Source organism: Felis catus, chromosome B1, assembly GCF_018350175.1.
Source record: "Felis catus isolate Fca126 chromosome B1, F.catus_Fca126_mat1.0, whole genome shotgun sequence".
Classification (NCBI taxonomy): domain Eukaryota; kingdom Metazoa; phylum Chordata; class Mammalia; order Carnivora; family Felidae; genus Felis; species Felis catus.
In genome coordinates, this window is record NC_058371.1 from 53,707,798 (window position 1) to 53,730,556 (window position 22,759).

Sequence of the window (22,759 nt, forward strand, 5' to 3'; positions counted from 1 at the left end):
ACAGTACAATGTCAATTTTTTCCGTCTTTTTCTACTTTCAACAATAGTGTATATAGGATTATTTTGCTCTATATGTTTGCCAAATTCTGATATCATCAAACTTAATGTCTTAATTTTGCATTGCTTTGCTTACAAATGAGTTTGAGCAACTTTTCACATATTTCTTGGACATTTGTGATCTTTGCCCAGTGAAATGTGTCTACCTTTGATCATTTTTCTACTCAATTCTTTGTCTTTTTCTCAACGATTAGTATGAGATTTTTTTTTTAATTTTTTTTTTCAACGTTTATTTATTTTTGGGACAGAGAGAGAGCATGAACGGGGGAGGGGCAGAGAGAGAGGGAGACACAGAATCGGAAACAGGCTCCAGGCTCTGAGCCATCATCAGCCCAGAGCCCGATGCGGGGCTCGAACTCCCGGACCGCGAGATCGTGACCTGGCTGAAGTCGGACGCTCAACCGACTGCGCCACCCAGGCGCCCCGAGATATTTTATAGTTTGACAATAGCCAGTTGTCAGTTATACCTGTGTGACAAATACCTTCTTCCAGGGTGATTTGGCTTTTCATTATTTTTAAGTGGGCTTTTAATGAAAAGAATTACTTAATTTGGAGGGGATCCTGGGTGGCTCAGTTGGTTGAGCATCCAACTCTTGATTTCAGTCTCGGTCATGATCTCACAGTTTGTGAATTCAAGCCCTGGGTTGGGCTCTGTGCTGACAGTGTGGACACTGTTTGGGATTCTCTCTCTCCCTCCCCTTCTCTCTTTCAAAAATAAACATAAAAAATCTTACAAAAAGAATTTCTTAATTTTGACATCATGGAATTTATTAATCTTTATTTTATGATCAGTACTATTGTGCTTCTTAAAAAATCGACCCTACCTCAAGGCTAGACTACTCTACGGTGTTTTCTGTTTTTTTTTTTAACTCATCTTATTTGAACTTTTAATTCATCCAAACTTGCTTTATTGAGCCTTATTGTTGGGATAAAATTTAACCTTCTTGTCATACACAAAACCATTTAGTAAGTAGTCCATGCAGCCACCAGTAATTTGCAGCTCTACTTCCTTCGTATACCACATGAGCAGTTGTTTTTAGACTCCTCATTTTGTCCCGTTGATCACTTTGTCTTTGAACCAACCATAATGTTTTAAAGTTTTATACTCATCTTAAATAGTTCCTGTAGTAAGTCTTTCTGCTCTTTTCTTCTTCTCTAAGAATGCCTTGACTATCCTGGACCTTTGGTAGTATTCTATACAAATTATGTAATTAGCTAATCAATTGTCTCAAAAAATTGTTTTGTTTTGACAAAAATTACATTGAATCTAGCAGCTAGTTAGTAAATAATTGTTACCTTTGTAACATTTCCTCTTTCTTTGTAGAATCATGGAATTTCCTCCCATTTATTTATTTACTTACGTTTTCAAGAAATTAGACGGTGTTCTAGGTAAAACTCTTTCATGTTTTTAAAGATTTATTTCTATATGTTTTATGTGATCAGTCATAGCCTGTGATATTGTTTTTTCAATATTTCAGTTCATTTCAACCGCATAAATTATGCATTCATAGCAATTTTTTATGTAGAAGAAGTCTACTCAAATTCATATCAAAGTTTTCCAGTTCTTGTCCCTCATTTCTGTTTGCATTTCAGAGCAGCATTCTACGTGTTTTTTTGTTTAATTCTGTCCTTCTGAAGTGCATTAATTAAAAGTCTACTTTATAAATGTTCAAGAGAAAACTGTGTTTTTCTTTAATGATTTTTTCACTTTCAATTTTGAAAGATTATTACTGAGTATACTAATCAAATTAACTACAATATTCTCTTAATATTTTGAGTATGTTAACCCACTATATTCTGGATTTCATTATTGATGCAAAGTCCACCACCAGTCTAAGTATTTTCCAATAGTATCATACATGTATCATATGATTCGTCCTTGTCAGTCTATAATTAAATGATTTTTAGTGTATTCACACAGTTGTGCAAACATCACCACAACCATTTTTGAACATTTATTATCCCAAAAGAAACCAAGTACACTTTAGAAGTCACTTTTTACCTCTCCCCAACTACTATTCTAATTTCTGTCTCCATAGGTTTGTCTAATGTGAACATTTTATATACATGGAATCCTACAATACATGGTTTTGTGACTGGCTTTTTTAGCATAATATTTGCAAGATTCTCCCATGTTGCAGCATGTATCAGTACTCCATTTATTTTGATGAATGTTTAAATAAAATGTGCTGGAACTCCTGGGTGGCTCAGTTGGTTGAGAGTCTGACCTCGGGTCAGGTCATGATCTCACGGTCAGTGAGTTCTAACCCTACGTCGGGCTCTGTGCTGACAGCTCAGAGCCTAGAGCCTGCTTCAGATTCTGTGTCTCCCTCTGTCTCTGTCCCTCCCCTGCTTGTTCTCTCTCTCTCTCTCTCTCTGTATCTCTCTCAATAAGTAAACATTATTTTTTTTTTAATAAAATGTGCTATTCCATACAAGGGAATATTGTTTGGCAATAGAAAGGTGATTCTTTTAAACACAGTTTTAATATAATGTCTTCATATGGACTTTTTTTTATTTACCTTTATTGGTATGTTTGACGTCCTTGTATCTGTGCATTAGTTTCTTTTGTTTGTGCTACAAAATTCTTTATTCAGATGTTTCTTATATGCTTTAACACATCCATCAAGTCTTTAATTTCAACAGTTATATTTTTATTTTATAATTATTTTATTTTATGATTTTTCAAATATTCCTGGTAATTATTGGCTTCTAGTCCTGAATTTACCTTTTATTTCCTTAAATATATGTTACATGTTTATTCCATATTTTGATATGCTATTTCCATTAAAGTTCATGCCTGCTCATGTCTCCTTTTTATGTCTGTAGTAAATTATTGCTGTTGCTATAAACACATTTATCTGAACATAATCTGTGATATACTTGAGGATCTAATGGGTTAATTCTTAGTCACAGGTTCGGGTTTTCCATTTTGTGGTGGCACATGACTCAGTTTCCCAATCTAGACCTTTGTATTTACTTACCGTCACTGCTTTTACTGTGGCTTTAGCTAACTCTTATTTTTGTTACCATTTTTGTCTTTGAAGAATCCCGGTATTTTCTTGAAGACAGTAAACTTTTTAAAAAGTGTGTATATATATATATATATATATATATATATATATATATATATATATATTTCCTTTATTCAGAAAATAATCTACAATAGGTGGGCCCTTCCATGTGTCCAATCTACCATTATGTTGGAAGCACAAGTCTTTATAAATATGTTTTTCATCAATATCTGTATCTATACCTGTATTTCTTACACATCAAGCCTTGTTTTCTCACACTCTTTATTATATTTTAATTTTTTAAATAAAATAACACCAGGTAAAAGTCAATAAAGCTCTTATTTTCATAATATATTTCTTCCTTATCCCCTGCTTTGATTTGTATTGTCTTCCTTTCCCTTTCCTTTAGACTGTTCACCTCCAGATGACAGGCACTATGCATAATTCACCTTATAATCCTCTGCAATTGCCTGCTACATAGAAAGCGCTCAATAGATATCAAGTGAAAAAAATAAATTATGATATTAAAATTCAGCCAGCTTCCTGTGCTAATCATCCAAAAATTACAATGATTACTGGATTTTGTGTCAAAATACAAGATACATTTTATTATGTTTTCAGTGTTTGCCTACCTAAATTTTTTTCACTTTGAAGATCAAGCCCAGTTAGATTTTCCTAAGGAAATCTTCCCTGATCCTTCCACCTTGGTCCCTGTTAGCCACATATTCCTTATGTTTCCATAGCTTGCTGTGCAATGCTTCCAACAGAGCACTTATAAGGTGGAAAGCTAATTGTTTATGATATATCTTGTGCAACATAGTGATAGCAGAGATCATCTGTAAATATTGTGTCATCAGCACTCAACTGAATCACAGGTTGGCAATATGTGATAAGCATTTGTTGAATGAATCTAAATAAATTTGAGGATAACATTGGTCTGTTAATATATTTTTTAATGTCTATTTATTTATTTATGGAGTAGGGGGAAGCATAAGAGCAGAGAGGGGCAGAGAGAGAGGGAGAAAGAGAGAATCCCAAGCAGGATCCACACTGTCAGTGCAGAGCCTGTTGCAGGGCTTGAACTCATGAACTGTGATTTCATGACTTGAGCTGAAATCAAGAGTCCGACATTCAATGACTGAGCCACCCAGGCACCCCTTTAATACTTAATTTGAATACATTTTGTTGAATTTTTAGTAAAAATAAATGATCCATCTTAACTTTTCAACATAGAGGTGCTCAAATATATGCATGTGCCATTAAATATACACATTTTACTTTTGCAGAAAGCCATTGAATAATGATGTACTGTGGCAAACTTACATCAAGTTAGGCATCGCAGTTTTCAAATAAGTTTCCAATAATTTAATGAGGTTAAATACCATTCTCAAATAATAGCATTAACAACATCATCAGCAATTTTAAAAACAGTGATAGGAACTGAATTCTTTAACTTGGAAAAAGTATCTTTTCAAAAGATTAATTAATATTCTAAATGTTGAATTTGTAAAACCATTCTGATTAAATCAGATTTAAATAAAAAAGGCAGTAATAGTTTCCACGAAATCATCATTTTAGATGAAAATGTTTACAATCATTGGAAAGCATCCAAGTGGTTTTTAAAAAATCCTCTACTTGGTGATAATATTTATTTTTGTGCTATTTTGCAATGAGTATTTTCATAATAACATTTTAATAGAGTATTTTTAAAGAAGTATCTTCTGAAAATATGCCTAGCATATTCATTTTTAAGAATACTTTATATTCAGAGCACCTGAGTGGCTCAGTTGGTTGGGTGACCAACTTCAGCTCAGGTCACGATCTCATGGTTCATGGGTTCAAGCCCTCTGTCGGGCTCTGTGCTGACAACATGGCACCTCCTTGGGATTCTCCCTCTCTCTCTCTTTCTTTCTTCATCTCCCTGACTAATGCTTTCTCCTTCTCAAAATAAATAAACATAAAAATAATACTTTATACTCCTAATTTTTGTCCAAATTTGAGACATGACACAAAAATATGTTTAGTTATAGTAAGTAAATCAACACCTTTAAGGTGTTTGCAAATTGTATGATTCCATATGAGCTAGACCCTAATCCATCACATGAAAAATTATTTGTATAAGAAAAAAGGCATCAACAAAACAAACGAGCAAAGGGGGAGAAAAGAGAGAGGCAAACCAATTAACTATAGAGAACAAACTGATGGTTCCCAGAGAGGAAGTGGGTGGGGAGAGGGGTTAAATAGGCGATGGGGATTAAGGAATGCACTTGTGATCAGCACTGGGTGCTGTATGAAGTGTTGAATCATTAGATTCTATACCCGAAACTAATATTATAGTGCATGTTAACCAACTGGAATTTGAATAAACACTGAAAAAAATGCACTGTATAGCTATTGGAATGACAATTAAGAATGATTAGAAAATGCGAAAAATTCATTAAGTGAAAATGAAAGATGCAAAACCACATGTGCACTATAATTTCAACTATGTGAAAATGTGTAGGATAAAGAAAAGAAAGGAAACAAACACATCAAGATGTCAACAGTGATAGCATCGTTGAGATCGGTTTCCTTGATTCTGTAACAACACAGTTGAAACCCACTTGCACACATCACCAGTATAGAAATGTGGTGGCTACTCCTACAGAGGCAATGCGTGTGTACATACATGCGTGAGGTGGGGAGGAGGGAGGAGGAGAGAGGGAGACAGACACAGAGACGGAGAAACAGATTAAAAAGGAGAGTAGAGAGCAGAAATAAGTAAGAAGGCAGGGGAAAAAAGGAGAAAGTGGGGGAAGGCTGCGGGATTGGAAATGACCTGAAAACACTAGGGAACTTAAAACTTAACTGAATCATAGACCAGAGGGAAGAGAAGCAGTTGACAACTTGTATTAACATTAGATGATTATTTTTCTCTATTTTTTTTCTAACTGGTCATTTTAGTTAGTTTCTAGCAATCCTATACTCCCTTATGCAGCCAAAGATGCGTATTGTGTTCTGTGTCCTTTTCGGTGATACACTGGGCTGTGGTTTTTACTAAATTTGGTCTTTCCCCAGGGTACCTATTATGGAGCAATGACAACCTGGCACCTATTAGATTTAATTGGATAACATTTAGGTATAGGACTTGTGATTTCCTGTCAGTGAGTATGTTGGTGTGTAACCCCCAAAATTTATTACAAAACAAGCAAACACAAACCACAGAAACCCAGAATCTTTGCATTAATTTACAAAACATTTGGTGTGCATACAAGGCAGTCATGACTGGCACTAAATCACGCGGGCAATGTATTCTTCAAAGCTCAGAAACCAGAATGTATGGGTCTGGATTACAGTTCCGCCACCTGGTAGCTCAGTAATCACGTTGAAGTTAGTTAGCTTATCTTTGTCCCACAGTCCACATCTGTAAAACTAGGCAAATAATAACACCTACCTCATAGATTTGTGATGAGGATAGTAGGAATAATCCATGAAGCACCTAGTATAACATCAGGCACAGAGTGAAATGTAAGCAGCTATATTTGACATTATGGAAAGGGGCTTTATAACACAAACAAATTATAGAGGCAGGGGGAGGAGGGGCAATTGAATACAGACAGGAAATACAAATATACATAAATGTTGAAATGCAAAAGTTAATACAAAAAGTTGATGATAAGCTTATCATAAGAGTTTGTAAATTTTCCGTAAGATACTAGTCACCAGGTTCAACATTACAATTATCTGTCCCAAATGCCTATTATTTCAAAAACTAATTTATAAACCGAAAATACAACCAAATTCCTATTTAATATGAATTCTAATTTTGATGATCGAAAAGCTAATATTTAATAAGTGTGGTCCTAATACTTGTGTGGATCAATCCAGTGTTCAAAGCACCCCTCTCAGGGGAAGTACTGTTGTAACCATCCCTATTTTATGGAGGAAAAAACAAGACATAGGAAGATTAGAAAGCTGTTCACTGGGAGAGCTGAGATTTGATCCCAAGAAGATTTACTTCTGGGTCTAGTATATAAAATGTTACAATATTTGCATAATTGAATTATTATTTTTTTGTGCCTTATAGTGTAAGAATTTTAAATATTGGGCCTGTTATTTACTATGTGACATACACATGAAAGTTAAGTACATTTGATTGGATACTTACTTTCAAAATGAAACATGGTATATAACTTTGTCAACAAGATATTCTCTTACAAAATTAAAGTTATTAATGTGTATCATTCTATTCTAATAATAGTAATAATAAATTTTGACTTCTGAAAGGTCAAGATTAGTGTTTCTTCTAATTTATGAAATAATGGCTGTATTTCACCACTGTTACTGTAAAATATTAATAATATATTACTATAGTATAGCGTATATTTACAAATCACTCATTTATTATGTAGCATGAAAAATGATGAAAAAAATAAAATTAGCTTCTGGAGGGTTTACTGCAAAAGGGGTTTGTAGGGAAAAGAATCATTAAATGTCTTTGTCCTAAAATTTGATGGTTCCATATGAAAGTTAATTCAGTTGCCTTATATGACTTATGAATGAATTCAGTGCATATCTAGATTTTAGCAATGTGAGATACAAATATTTATTTCATTCTCAATATATATTATCTCATTTTTATCGTTGTCCTTTTTTTTTTTTACTTGCGTATAACCTTTCTACATTTTCACCATTATAGAAGTATAGCCCAGGTGAACAGAGGAACTTCCATTAATAAAACAGTCTTTCTTTTATGTATAGCCAAAGAATTATTACACACTTTGAAGCTGGCTTTAGTGGGTCTATTTTAAATTTTTCTGCATGTGCTGGATACACATCCATTATCTCTATTTTGCAAAACTGTGTCTTTATTTCTTTATTTTTGCTCTTTTAGTATGGGCAAGTTATTTCAAATTGAGTTACGAGGACTTCTCTCAGGTGCATTATTTGACTATGTCATTTTATTTACCCTTTGCACATTTTCACAAGTGATCAAGACTCACGGATAATATAAATGGTTGCCTAGTGTAAATGGGATACATTGGCCATGAGGAATCAGCTTTAAACATTTATTGTCAAAATGCTGAATTTGGTTGTTTAATGGGGAAGCTTCCCAGCACAATGTTCATTTGCAGGCAGGTCAAAACTCGGACTGTGAGAACTGTTAAAAGCTTAGTTTCTAGGTCATCAAGAGATGGCCATTTTTGAGTTTTTCATTAGACCCCGGTCCTAAACAAAGACTTAAATATGTTAGTAAACAAAGATATTTCTGGTTATTCACAGAAAGAACACAATGGATGTAAGATAACATTTGGCCTTGGTGACAGGTGGCAGGTGGTTTCTGCCCTGTGTGATTTAGAAACAGAAACTGAAGGATACTTGATGTCTTTTTTAAACTCAGTCTTAGAGCAAAAAGTGTTTCAGGAAGATCTGAGATTGTGTCTATAAAGCTTACCACGAAACCAATAGCATAGGATAAGGAGAGTCAGCCAAATCTTACTGTATACACTGCAGTTAAAAAGTACTTTTAGGGGCGCCTGGGTGGCTCAGTCGGTTGAGCGTCCGACTTCGGCTCAGGTCATGATTCAAGGTTAGTGAGTTCGAGCCCTGCGTCAGGCTCTGTGCTGACAGCTCAGAGCCTGGAGCCTGTTTCAGATTCTGTGTCTCCCTCTCTCTCTGACCCTCCCCCGTTCATGCTCTGTCTCTCTCTGTCTCAAAAATAAATAAAACATTAAAAAAAAAAGTACTTTTATTTTAGCCTCACAGTGAGGAACATTTGCAGCGTATTCTCAATTATGCATATAATTGTAAGAATCAGTCCCAAGGAAATTCTTTAGTTGTCAGTTATTTTTCCTGGCAGGCATCATTATAACTGGGGTTGCTTTCATCTTCTCCTATGGTTAAGACAGAGGGAAATTATTCCTTTGGTGGTAGTCAGGGCTGAAGCACAAACTTCAGAGCAGCAAAGCGATGCAAGAACTGGCCGCCAACCATGGAGCTCTGCTCCTTGGCATTCTGAATTCTAGGCGAAAAGAGGGTGGCCTGTCTTTGGCTGGTAGAAGCTTGTTCACGTATCCCCATTTACAGGTTCTGCAGATCCTGTGGCTGGTGAGATTTCCACATTATCGTGAACTTTGTGGTAAAAAGCCAAAGTGAACTCTGTTCCATTGTCACTTTGGAAGATACATGGGGTACCTAGCAAGCAGAAAAAAATATTATCTGGTATGTAACCTCAGTTGCAGTTAGAAGATAAGGGTTTCGGTGTGCAAATAATGATCAAGGGAACATATAGATTTATTAAAAAAAATTTTTTTAATGTCTTATTTATTTTTGAGACAGAGAGAGAGCAAGAGCAGGGGAAGGGCAGAGAGAGAGGGAGACACAGAATCCGAAGCACGCTCCAGGCTCTGAGATGTCAGCACAGAGCCCGACGCAGGGCTCAAACCCACAAACTCCAAGATCATGACCTGAGCCGAAGTTGGTCACCTGACCAACTGAGCCACCCAGGTGCCCCGGGGAACATATAGATTTATAACATTCACTACTCTGAGTTTCACCTCCCTGCGAGAGAAAGCAATCTACCAGACCTGATTTTATGGAAACGTTCTTTGTGATTGCTTGGTTACATATTCTGATACCTGGTAATTTGTTATTCAAAGAATAAAAAAATAGATGAAAACTGGTGTTCAGTTTCTCTGAATATCTCCAGCCTTGGCTATATTCCATGGAAATAAAACCTTCCTAAAATGTTCACTTTACTCCTGCTTATAATGAAATCTACATGTTTAATTTATTTGCTCATTTCAAAAATCTAAAATGTATGTGCTCATTTCAAAAGTCATAGGTGGTGCTTATATCCATATACTGGCTATCAATCTTTGTCATTCTATACATTAGTCCAGAAATTGTGAGCAAGAATTTGATTGAAGTCATTGACTCTTCCCCCCCACCTTTTTTGTTAATGTTTATTTTTGAGAGAGAGAGAGAGAGAGAGAGAGAGAGAGAGACAGAGTATGAGCCAAGGAGGGACAGAGAGAGAGGGAGACACAAATCTGAAGCAGGCTCCAGGCTCCGAGCTGTCAGCACAGAGCCCAACACAGGGCTCAAACTGAGGAGCCATGAGATCATGACCTGAGCCAAAGTGGGACGCTGAACCACCCAGGTGCCCCTGACTCTTCCCCTTTTAAAACTTAACTTTTTAAGTCTAATTGGGAAAACTCTTCAGCCAAATCTTCTTAAAGGATTACCGGCAATAATATCCTCTATTATTCTCTTCTTATTTCAAAATCACCTTTTATTTTTCCCAAATCACCTGTTTCATGGAACTCACTGCTATATTAAACATGAGGAAATGTGTCTTCATTGTAAAAAAGTATATATAGTCACTTTTAGAAGACAGCTTTCAAGAAAATTTCACTAAATGCATTCTGGATGCTATTGGATATTTACGAAAAGAAATGGTTCTAGAAAATAAATGTGATGCTGAAAATATTTTACTTCAAGTGTCTAATAGCAACCTAACATTTTATTCTGACAAACCAAGTTAAATTTGAATAGGATGGCAAAATATAGGCATGATAAAAGTGTACTCCTCTGTGGCCTTTTCTTTAGAGACATCTAGATCACTAAAACATCGGCAAAGCCTTGTAACTTAAACAACTCTTGTCAGTGGTAATGAGTGAGGATTGTGAGGTATGAAAGCTCACAAGGAGGTCAGTGGCTTTTGCTAAAATTCAGAGGCATCCAAAGAATAACACATAAGATTCTAAAGTTTTTAAAGCAGGTTTTTTCCCCCCTTTCTTTCTTCTGTCATAGGATTACAGAGTCAATATCTTCCTTCGTCAGAAGTGGAACGATCCTCGCCTTGCATATAGTGAATACCCTGATGATTCTTTAGACCTAGACCCTTCCATGTTGGACTCCATTTGGAAACCTGATTTGTTCTTTGCCAATGAAAAAGGTGCCAACTTTCATGAAGTTACTACAGACAATAAATTGTTAAGAATTTTCAAGAATGGAAATGTTCTTTACTCAATAAGGTGAGTCATAGATTTAAAATACTTGATTCCAGTGAAATGCAGTGTTATTGTTTCTTTCTTTTTTTCCTTTTTATGAATGTTTTGAGATTTTTGAGTAAGGGCTACCATTGTTCTGCTTGAGTTCCTCTATTATACCATTTCCCAAATGTGTCTAATCACCAATAATAGACCCAAGTTCCAGATCTAGGAACTGTATAATTCTCGAAAAATCTATATTTTTAACAGCCTCTTAATATCAGCCAAATTGGTGGGTAGTTTAAAGGTAAATTGAATGGTAGATGATTCATACATTGTGATTATATTTTTATGAATGTATACTTTCTTTAAATATTTATAAGTGAAGGAATATTTGGATTTGCTCATTTGGGATTCATTTTCCATAAATTATCTGTCAGGTATTTGTATTTTTGTTTTAATATCCTTGGGCTTCTCTGTTCATCCTTTAGAAAAGATCTTATTTAGATTTTATTTATTATGCATTTCTAAGAAAACTATGTCGCTTTTAAAAACGAATACCAGGGGCGCCTGGGTGGCGCAGTTGGTTAAGCGTCCGACTTCAGCCAGGTCACGATCTTGTGGTCTGGGAGTTCGAGCCCCGCGTCAGGCTCTGGGCTGATGGCTAGAGCCTGGAGCCTGTTTCCGATTCTGTGTCTCCCTCTCTCTCTGCCCCTCCCCCGTTCATGCTCTGTCTCTCTCTGTCCTATAAATAAATAAACGTTGAAAAAAAATTTAAAAACGAATACCAAAGCATAACAATAATTATTACCAAAACTTAAACACTAATATTAAAATTTCTTGACTACTGAACTTTGGAGCTCATCAACTTTGTCTATTAAATATCAAATAAGTGTAAATTCAATAAATAACAACTTGAAAGGATATATGTGGTGATTTGTGTCACACCTGAAAAATATTCTAAAATAAATGATTATCTTAAAACTTCCGTAATTATTTTCTTTATGTAGTTTATACATGGACATTTCATTGTTTATATCAAGTCTTGTTGGATATGGACAATTCATTACAGATTGCTTGCATTCATTTTTTAAATTTTTAAAACTTTTTTAATGTTGATTTATTTTTGAGAGACAGAGCACGAGCAGGGGAGGGGCAGAGAGAGAGGGAGACACAGAATCTGAAGCAGGCTCCAGGCTCTGAGCTGTCAGCACACAGCCTGATGTGGGGCTCGAACCCATGAACCATGAGATCATGACCTGAGCCGAAATCAAATGCTTAACTGACCGAGCCACCCAGGCACCCCTAGATTGCTTACATTCTTGTGATATTTTGGGGAAAGTTAGGAAATGATTCTGATTTGCATCTTTTGTCTTTCAGTATGAGTTCAGATGAAACAGATGATGTCTATCAGGCTCCTAGTTTTTGTTTGTTATACTCTGGCTCACATAAACAGACTAACTTCATCTTTTATGAGTTGTTTTTAGAAATCTCACAGGACTTTAAAGTCTTCAAATGGCTAACAGTTTCTTTATTAACAAGAGTTGTGCTATTTGTCACTCAATTTACAAATGAAACATCTGCGATGTTTCAGGACAGATTTGGCTTTCCTGCTTGTTTAAAGAATGTTCTGGCAGACCTGGCTGATTGAATTTATCCATAAATGAACAGATCCATTTATCTGTACTTCCTACTAAAACAAAAAATAAACTGAATAAGGAGTAAAAATGGCAATAACACACAGGAGGATGAAAGTAACAGGAAAGAAGACAGTGACAGATGAGCGATGATGACATATTTTAGGAAGCTTCAAAATGAATGCACTTGTGAAAACTGACTTAACAGAGCTGAAACCTAAGCTAACAGGGGGAGCCCAAAAGGAAGAAAATAATATCCTCACACTTTCAGAAATGTAAGGTAGCTCAGACTTCAGAAAGTAAGAGCTAGAAAAGAAATAAAAGGAGAACAATTGATTTAAACTTTGTAGAAAGAAGACTGAGATTTCTTTTTCAGAAAATTATTTTAATGTTTATTTATTTTTGACAGAAAGACAGAGACAGAGTATGAGCAGGGGAGGGGCAGAGAGAGAGAGAGACACAAGATCTGAAGCAGGCTCTAGGCTCTGAGCTGTCAGCACAGAGCCCAATGCAGGGTTTGAACTGACGTACAGTGAGATCATGACCTGAGCCAAAGTAGGACACTTAACCAACTGAGCTACCCAGGCGCCCCAAAAGGCTGAGATTTCTATTCCTGATCTTCTTGCACTTGTCCTTCAGAGTAGAAATTGCCTTTTTTGCCTTCTGAAGTGGGCAGAAAGCAGGACAGAAAAAAAATCTTGGAGAGGTCGTGCCAAGAGCTTCAGGAGTAGGGACTTCAGGCATGGGTGGCATCTATCATGTGTCATTGTACTAAAAAAAATAGAGATTACATGAGGCTTGCACACTGTATGGTGAAACTCTTGTTCTCCCTAAAATGCTGAAAGCCAGTTCTAAACTTCTTTCATTGAGTAGTAGTAGTCAGAAGAATACACCTCTGGAAAAAGATCTATAGATGCTGACAATTGGAGAACCACAAAGGAAAAATCTGTGCAGCCATGTTTTATCCTACAGTTGAGACCATTACTCAATGAACCATCCACTACTAACTGAGTTCCAAATAGTTTTTATTGCCTCGTTCTTAAATAAAAACAGACAAAGGAGACCATTCTATAATATTAACAATAATCTAAAATTAAAAAAAAAAAGCAGAGGCTAGAAGAAACATACAGAGAAAAATAAAGAGAAAAGAGGAGAAAGTTAAAGAAAAAGTATTGACTCAAGAGAAAATGAAGAGAGCAGAAGAGGCCATTAAAAAAAATCATCTCTAGGTAGATTAGACAATTGCATGCATGAAGTAAGATCCTTCTAGGACAGGAATAAAAGGAGTCATTCAGAGCATAACAGGAGCAAATAGTAAACCAAAGTTTTCACTTTGGTGAAAAGAATCAGTAGAGCATTTGGAAGATGAAGTGAAGAAATCTCCTAAGAAGTTATATCAAGATATACAGAAGTAGAAAAGAAAGAATATGAAAATCAGAACATCGATAGAGAGGATTACTATCTGATTAGAATGAAAGAATGGAAGAAAATAGAGGTTCCCATGAAAAAAAGGAATTGAAAGATTAGCTGCTATATTAACCATCGAGAGGGACTTCGTTGCTCTGATAGGAAGTGTGTTGAATTTGTAGCTCTGATAGGGAATTTGTTGACTATTAAGATGAGACGATTATTAGTACTAAGGAAAACAACATGCTACTCAAGAGTTAGAGCAAACTACCACACGTAACCATGAACCTAATTACATGTTCATAGCACGTAAGCACTGAATATTAATTTAAGCTTAAATATTTATGTAACTAAATTTTGAGTATTATGGGAGAGTTAAGTGCGTGGAGTGTGGTATAAAAGAATTTTTTTTCCTTATAGGAAATGGATAATTTTACAAATTTAAAAACCAAGCATAGTATAATAGCAATTTGGATATATGACTATAAATCTTAGTGGAGTATCTAAAGAAAGGCTGCCTCTGAGAAGCTAGAACTGAACCAGGGGTAAGATGGGTGGGACAAAAATATAACTGGTTTTTTTATGCTTTCTATACTCTTTGAACTTTTTAAATGGTATCCATGAATTATATTGATAATTTTTTTTTATTTAAAAAAAAATTTTTTTCAATGTTTATTTATTTTTGGGACAGAGAGAGACAGAGCATGAACGGGGGAGGGGCAGAGAGAGAGGGAGACACAGAATCGGAAACAGGCCCCAGGCTCCGAGCCATCAGCCCAGAGCCTGACGCGGGGCTCGAACTCACGGACCGGCGAGATCGTGACCTGGCTGAAGTCGGACGCTTAACCGACTGTGCCACCCAGGCGCCCCTATATTGATAATTTTTAAATGGAGTACTTTTCAAGTGAGGCCCTTGGGGCCAGAAACATGGCCTTTTCTTAGATTGTCAAAGTTGGGATTTGGTTTTACTCTACTTACAAAATTAGCCTTTCACTTATTTTATGGATGCTGACAGAAGACGCAAGACTCTGAGTCAGAGACAAACGAATGTATTACTCACTGTAAGCAAGTAACACAAGCATCAGCGAATTTGCCTAACTGCTCCGTTGCCCTCCAAATTTCACTGGGGTGATGAGCCAGGCACTGAGGGGTATCACGCACACTCTGTGTCCATGACACGGCTGTGGCACACTGAGTTTGGGGGATCCACTGGCTTTATAGCAAGCTGGAAGCAAGCCTTCTCTTTGTCTAAAGGCACAACATGGTCTCATCTCTCAAAATTAGCAGCTGTATGGACAACCTTGAGAAATGGCTCAGGTAAAAGAATAGTCAGGGCCTGCAGTCTTGGCACATACCCAGCAAGACGTCCAAGGAGGACTGTCTCTCCCAAGCCAGGTCCCGGCTCTCTGATTTACCAGCTGTGATGTAGGGCAAGTCTCTGGTTGTGAAAGGCTCATTTTTCATATATGCATGATAGTGAAAATACTGATTACCTTGAGCCTGAAATAATGTATGTAAAGCACCCAGCAGAGTTCTAGGCATACAATAGACAGTGAAGTCATTTTTATCTTCCCCAAAAAAATACCCCTCCCCAAACGTGCAGGTTCTGGTATTTTCCAGAATCTGTAAATGAACACTGTATGGACACTTGCAAGTTATTAATCTAAGTCTCCATCTTGTCAATTGTAAAGTGAGGATGGCAAAATCCTCACAAAATAATGGAAGCACATCAGAGGCAGTTTAAAGTTATCTACTGCTTACTTTACTAATACATACTAATAGGTACTCATCCAATTTTACTGTTTATATTACAGGAGCATTATTTTCATTAAAAATCAAGTAATGGATGGAAACCATTTTGACAATAAATTTCATATACTGAAAAAAAAATAAAATTAAAATTAAAATTAAAAAAATCATGGGGCGCCTGAGTGGCGCAGTCGGTTAAGCGTCCGACTTCAGCCAGGTCACGATCTCGCCGTCCGTGAGTTTGAGCCCCGCGTCAGGCTCTGGGCTGATGGCTCAGAGCCTGGAGCCTGTTTCCGATTCTGTGTCTCCCTCTCTCTCTGCCCCGTTCATGCTCTGTCTCTCTCTGTCCCCAAAATAAATAAACGTTAAAAAAAATTTTTTTTAAATTAAAAAAATCAAATAATGGGAAGAAATTTTATATCAATAATGTTATGCACAGTGACTTGCCAAAGATCCTAACACAATTTCAACTTTCATTTAAAGTAAATATAATCGGGGGCTCCTGGGTGGCTCAGTCGGTTAAGCATCTGACTTTGGCTCAGGTCATGATCTCATGGTTTGGGAGTTCAAGCCCCACATTGGACTCTGTGCTGATGGCTCAGAGCCTGGAGCCTGTTTCCGATTCTGTGTCTCCCTCTCTCTCTGCCCCTCCCCCGTTCATGCTCTGTCTCTCTCTGTCTCTCAAAAATAAATAAATATTTAAAAAAAATTAAAAAAATAAACTAAATATAATCACTCTTTCTTTGAAATTCGGTTGTGAAAGGAATTAAGGTTTACTTATACAATATGTATTTTTTGAACATTAATTTTTACTAGAAAAGGCAAACTTATCAACAGATGCTTTTTAAAGATGTTGTTTATTCAAGGGTAATCAATTTACAATACCATAAAATAGCTGTTGTAAGAAGAATTTTGCATGTGTGTGATTATGCATATTTCTCTGAAGAGGTCCTTAGCTTACATCAGCTTCCTTAAGTAACCATCAATAATACTGAGATTTCACTGATGGTGGATTGATAAGCTTTATAATCATCTCTAAAATCAAATGACAACAAATTCCAGATTAGAACACTAGTTAGAATCTCCCTTCTAGTGCTCCAGCAATCCAATTTCTCCAGAAAGTTTTTGACCTTTATAGAATCATAAGAAACTACCAAAACACTCAAGTTAATATATAAAATTAATGGGGGGATTCCTTATATTTTCTAAAGTTTAATTACATTTCTCTGATTTTTTTGAAAGAATTATTTATGTATCTTCTACTTTATTTTTTTAATGTTTATTTACTTATTTTTGAGAGAGAGAGAAAGAGAGAGAGCACACAAGCAGGGGAGGGGCAGAGAGAGAGGGAGACACAGAATCTGAAGCAGGCTCCAGGCTCTGAGCTGTCAGCACAGAACCTGACGCAGGGCTCCAACCCACGAACTGTGAGATCATGACCTGAATCAAAGTTGGACACAAGTAACTGAGCCACCCAGGTGCCCCTGCTATCTTTTACTTTAAATGTAATAATTAATACTGACTGAAATATATCATTTCTTGCATTATATAAATATAAAATTTGAAAAGTCATATTAATTAGAGAACTCATTTTCATGAAAAATGTTTCAATGCCTTTGAAAGGCAGTGTACTTAGAGGTTAAAGTTCTAAGAGGTACTTAGAGCTGGACTCCTAGAGTTGTAAATTCAGCTCTATAATTTCTTCCTTGTAATGTCAGGTGAGCTGACCTGTTAGTTTCCTCATCTCTAAAATAAGGATAATACAGTTTATCTGTCTTATAAACTTGTAGTAAGGAATAAGTGAGTTGAGAAATAATGTAAAGTATTTAAAATCGGACAGCAACATACACAAGAATGAAACTGGACCACTTTCTTACACCATACACAAAAATAAACTCAAAATGAATAAAAGACCTAAATGTGAGACAGAAAACCATCAAAACCCTAGAGGAGAAAACAGACAACAATCTCTTTGACCTCAGCCACAGCAACTTCTTACTCCACATGTCTGCGAAGGTAAGGGAATAAAAGTAAAAATGAACTATTAGGACCTCATCAAGATAAAATGCTTCTTCACTGCAAAGGAAACAATCAACAAAACTAAAAGGCAACCAATGGAATGGAAGAAGATATTTGCAAATGACATATCAGATAAAGGGTTAGTATCCAAAATCTATTAAAAACTTACTAAACTCAACACCTGAAAAACAAATAATCCAGTGAAGAAATGAGCAGTAGACACGAATAGACACTTTTCCAACATCCAGACGGTCAACAGACCCATGAAAAGATGCTTGACATCACTCATCATCAGGGAAATACAAATCAAAACCACACTGAGATACCACCTCACACTGGTCAGAGTGGCTAAAATTAACAACTCAGGAAACAACACATGTTGGTGAGGATGTGGAGAAACAGGAACCCTCTTGCACTGTTGGTGGGAATGCAAACTGGTGCAGCCACTTTGGAAAACAATGTGGAGGTTCCTCAAAGAATTAAAAACAGAACTACCCTACAGCCCAGCAATAACACTACTAGGAATTTATCCAAGGGCTACAGGAGTGCTGATTCATAGGGTCACATGTACTCCAATGTTTACAGCAGCGCTTTCAACAATAGCCAAATCATGGAAAGATCCCAAATGTCCATCAATTGATGAATGGATAAAGAAGATCTGGTTTATAGATGCAATGGAATACCACTTGGCAATGAGAAAGAATGAAATCCTGCCATTTGCAACACCGTGGATAGAACTAGAGGGTATTATGCTAAGTGAAATAAGTCAGTCAGAGAAAGACAGAGACCATATGTTTCCACTCATATGTGGAACTTGAGAAACTTAACAGAAGACCATGGGGGGAAGGGAGGAGGGAAAGGTAGTTTTGAACAAAAAGGGAGGCAAATCCAGAAGGACTCTTAAATACAGAGAACAAATTGAGGGTTAATGTGGGGGCAGGGGAGAGAGGAAAAGGAGTGATGGGTATTGAGGAGGGCACTTGCTGTGATGAGCACTGGGTGTAGTATGTAAGCGATGAATCACAGGAATCTACCCCATAAGCAAGAACACAGTATATACTGTATGTTAGCTAACTTGACAATAGATTATATTAAAAAAAGAGTAACAGAGAAACTAAAAAAAAAAAAAAAAGATATGTTAAAAGAAAACCAATTAATAAAAATCATACCCCCCCAAAAATAAAACAAAACAAAACAAAACAAGACAAGACCAAATAAAATAAAATAAAATAAAATAAAATAAAATAAATATAAAATAAAATAGTGTCTACTACATAGTGAGTACAATAGATATATTACCTATTATGGTATTATAGACAATATTGCAAAACCTATAATTAGTCAAGAGCTATTCTTATAAAAGTAAATTAGAAATATTAGGAACTAATAAAAATACTTATCAGTATGGGGCACCTGGGTGGCTCAGTCGGTTAAGTGTCTGACTTCGACTCAAGTCATGATCTTGCGGTTCATGCATTCGAGCCCCGCATCAGGTTCTGTGCTGACAGCTCGGAGCCTGGAGCCTGCTTTGGCTTCTGTGTCTCCCTCCCTCTCTGCTCCTCCCCTGGTCGTGCTTTGTCTCTCTCTCAAAAATAAAGAAATATTAAAAAAAATTTTAAATAAAATTAAATAAATAAACATTAAAAATGTTTAAAAATACTTATCAGTTTCATAAAGAGCCAAAAACGGAGTCAGAAAAGATGTGTTATTGTTTCTATATATACTTACTTAATGTTTGAGATAGACACCTAGGCAATGCTTATTCAAAAATGGACAATACCTCAGTTTTAATCAGGTCAGCTGATTAAAGTCATAGATTATAGTCATCTTTTTTAACATTACTACTTCACTAAGCCAAGACTTTTTAAGAGAAAATAAAAAACACCATATCCTGTTTATGTGTCTTGTCTCAGAAAGAGAACCTAGTGTCCTCTCTTACACAAGAAGATATTCATTTCCAAAACAGTAGAATGTGATTAATTGCCTTTTGATTTAGTTTTCCTTTGATGTGGTCAGAACATATCTTTAATTTATATGTCATGTTTTAATGAAGAAATTCAGAATCACACCCACCAAATTGACATGTATTTTTTTAATCCATATGTTGTTAAAGACATCATGGTACAGTACTTTCAACAAAGGAATGTCAATAAACAGATGTTTTTCAGGATATGATTTATGACAGAAGTTCTACAAAGTGTGTTTTTCTTTGCCAAGTAATTCCTTTCAAGCCCTTCTTTTTAAAAGAATTATGTAATGTTTCTCATTTTATGCCAAAAAAAATAGCCAGGATATGAATTTGACATCACATGCATGGTGAGAGCTTGGAAAAGATTCTAAGAATGCTATTCACTCTCATACAAAAGGTCACAGAATTAATCCTCCAAGCCAACATTTGAAACTGGACGTCCAGAGAGCCTTGGAAGTTTGGAAAATTAATGTGCATGTGTTCAAAATATACTTGTGCATACACTTCTAATAAGCCCCATCGCAAGACAGAGAACATTGTGTCCACCTGATTTTACAATTGCCTTTTGAAGAGAGAACTTTGTAGATCTACAGGATCCTACTTCCAGGATCGCTTAACCTAGCTGAGCCAGGAGAAAACAGCTTTTGAAGAGTGGACGGTATGAATTATTTTAGTGTGCTAGGGACTCTGACTTGAAGGGATCGTCAAATAATCCTCCTGGGGCTCTAAAAAATTCAACAGCTTCACATGTCTGTCCATTTATATCTCTCAAATTATGTTAATTGGACCTCACCAAGAGTATTCACTGTAGAACATGCATTATTATAACTTTATGTCCAGGGTCTACATGAAAATGCCAGTTTGGAGAACGTGGTTACATTTAGTAGTGCTGCTGATTATTTCTTGTTAAAGCTTAAATAGGTTTTATGCGTGATTTCATTCAGCCATCTTTTCGCCCATCATATATAATTCTGGGGAAGGGTAGATGGAGCAGTCTGGAGCAGTAGAATATACTAGTAATCCTTAATAACTGATATCTATTGAGTGCTTACTATGTGTCACGAAACTTGTCTAAGCACTTTACATGTATTAAGTCATATATGTTCACAAGGTTTCTCCAGAGCAAGTTCTATTGCTACATTCATTTTGGACCAAAGAACTCTGAAATATAGTGAGGTGAAATAATCTACCTACTGTCACAAAGTTTAGACAAACATATCCACCTGAAATGCTCACTGACATGCTGAATTTCAATGGGAATACTTTAAAGAAAGGGGCCGGCTAGAGAGTTCTCAGGTAAGAACTGTATTTGAATAAACTTGGGTTTGTTTGTTTTATTCCTCTGGTCCAAGAACTACAAATACTTGGTAATCCTTTAAAATTATTTTTGTCATTGGAGCGCCTGGGTGGCTTAGTCAGTTAAGCATCCAGCTTTGGCTCAGGTCATGATCTCACATTTTGTGGGTTCGAGCCCCACATCGGGCTCTGTGCTGACAACTCAGAGCCTGGAGCCTGCTTCAGATTCTGTGTCTCCGTCTCTCTTCCCCTCCTCTGCCTGTGCTCTGTCTCTCTCTCCCTCTCTCAAAAAATAAGTAAGCAGTAAAAAAAATATAAAAAAAAGATTACCTTTATAATATACTTTCCCGATAATATATATATATATGTATATATATATATATATATATATATATATATATATATATACATATATATATATATATTTGTGAGTGATGAATTATCTGGAATACCAACATGCAAATACTTTCTGGAAGGGAAATGTGGGCAGAATGCTGGTCTGTGCCATCCAGTCATCTCACTTTGTGCGAAGCCAAATTCTAAGTTTGTTTTGGTGAACATAGGATTATGTCACACATATTCTAGAGGACGATTTCTTGACCCTTGTAAGACCTGGTGAAACCCCCTAGTCCTACGGCAAAAGACTCTTAACACCTAGAACTTTCAAGTCTTCTAGATTCGGAGATTTTTTTTTCCTCTGATATTACTGCTGCATGTTTATGGACCACTTCTTCAATGTTACAAAGATGACCAACTGAAAGTTGTCACATAGGATTGCTTCTCGGCACCCTGTTCTTCCAATTCCCCGGATATACTTGCCTCCTTAAATATACTATACAGGTGATCTTGGGAACTATGCCTTTCGGCATTTTGGTATTAATTTTATAGAAACCACTCAAATATCTTTTTGAGGGTCTTTTCTGGAAATATAGATCTTTAGTAGGTAGACATCTATAGCATTCTGTAAAGGAATAAATGAATGATCAAAATAAATAAATTTGATTGGATATTTAAATATATAGCTTTTCTCCTCCCTGAAAGACAGATTTATATAAAGGTACAGCTAGCTATTCTACAGTAAATAACATACCCAAGCTGGAATAATTTTATTTGGATACTTGTTAGTCATTCACCAAAGATTGTTTCCCAGTTGTACCCTGAACAGCAGAATAGTAGTATGATATCATAAATTACTTTTAAAAATAATTACTTTGAACTCTTTCAGATTGACATTAACACTTTCTTGTCCAATGGATCTCAAGAATTTTCCAATGGACGTGCAAACATGTATAATGCAACTGGAAAGTTGTAAGTATGAACAGCTTACTTTTTCTGAGCACTTTAAAAAGTGTAGTAGATATAAATTTTAATGGATTATGTAATTTATAATTTTGTAATTGTTTTTGTCAGATATTTACTAAACAGGCATGTTATCTTTCACAGCATATTGAAAGTGATGTCTATCAACACATGCAGTCTATACTATTATAAATAAATTGAGGACCTAGGAATAACATTTTTAGGCTTGAAAAAAAGCCATACCCCTATACAAATTACCAAAGGTAAAAAATATAATAATCATTAAAGACAAACCACCATTTTTCCTTGAGTGCTTGCTATAGGCCAAGCATTTTGCAT

General features: G+C 35.9%; 1 protein-coding gene across 2 annotated transcripts in view; it reads left to right on the top strand.

Moving 5' to 3' along the window:
- Positions 1–22,759, top strand: part of GLRA3 (glycine receptor alpha 3) — a 199,553-nt gene that overhangs the window by 108,363 nt on the left and 68,431 nt on the right. For both annotated transcript variants that reach the window (XM_023252660.2, XM_023252661.2), the window contains exons 4-5: positions 10,866–11,089; positions 22,347–22,429. In XM_023252660.2, coding sequence (XP_023108428.1) covers positions 10,866–11,089; positions 22,347–22,429 — 307 coding nt within the window. The remainder of the gene's footprint in view (positions 1–10,865; positions 11,090–22,346; positions 22,430–22,759) is intronic.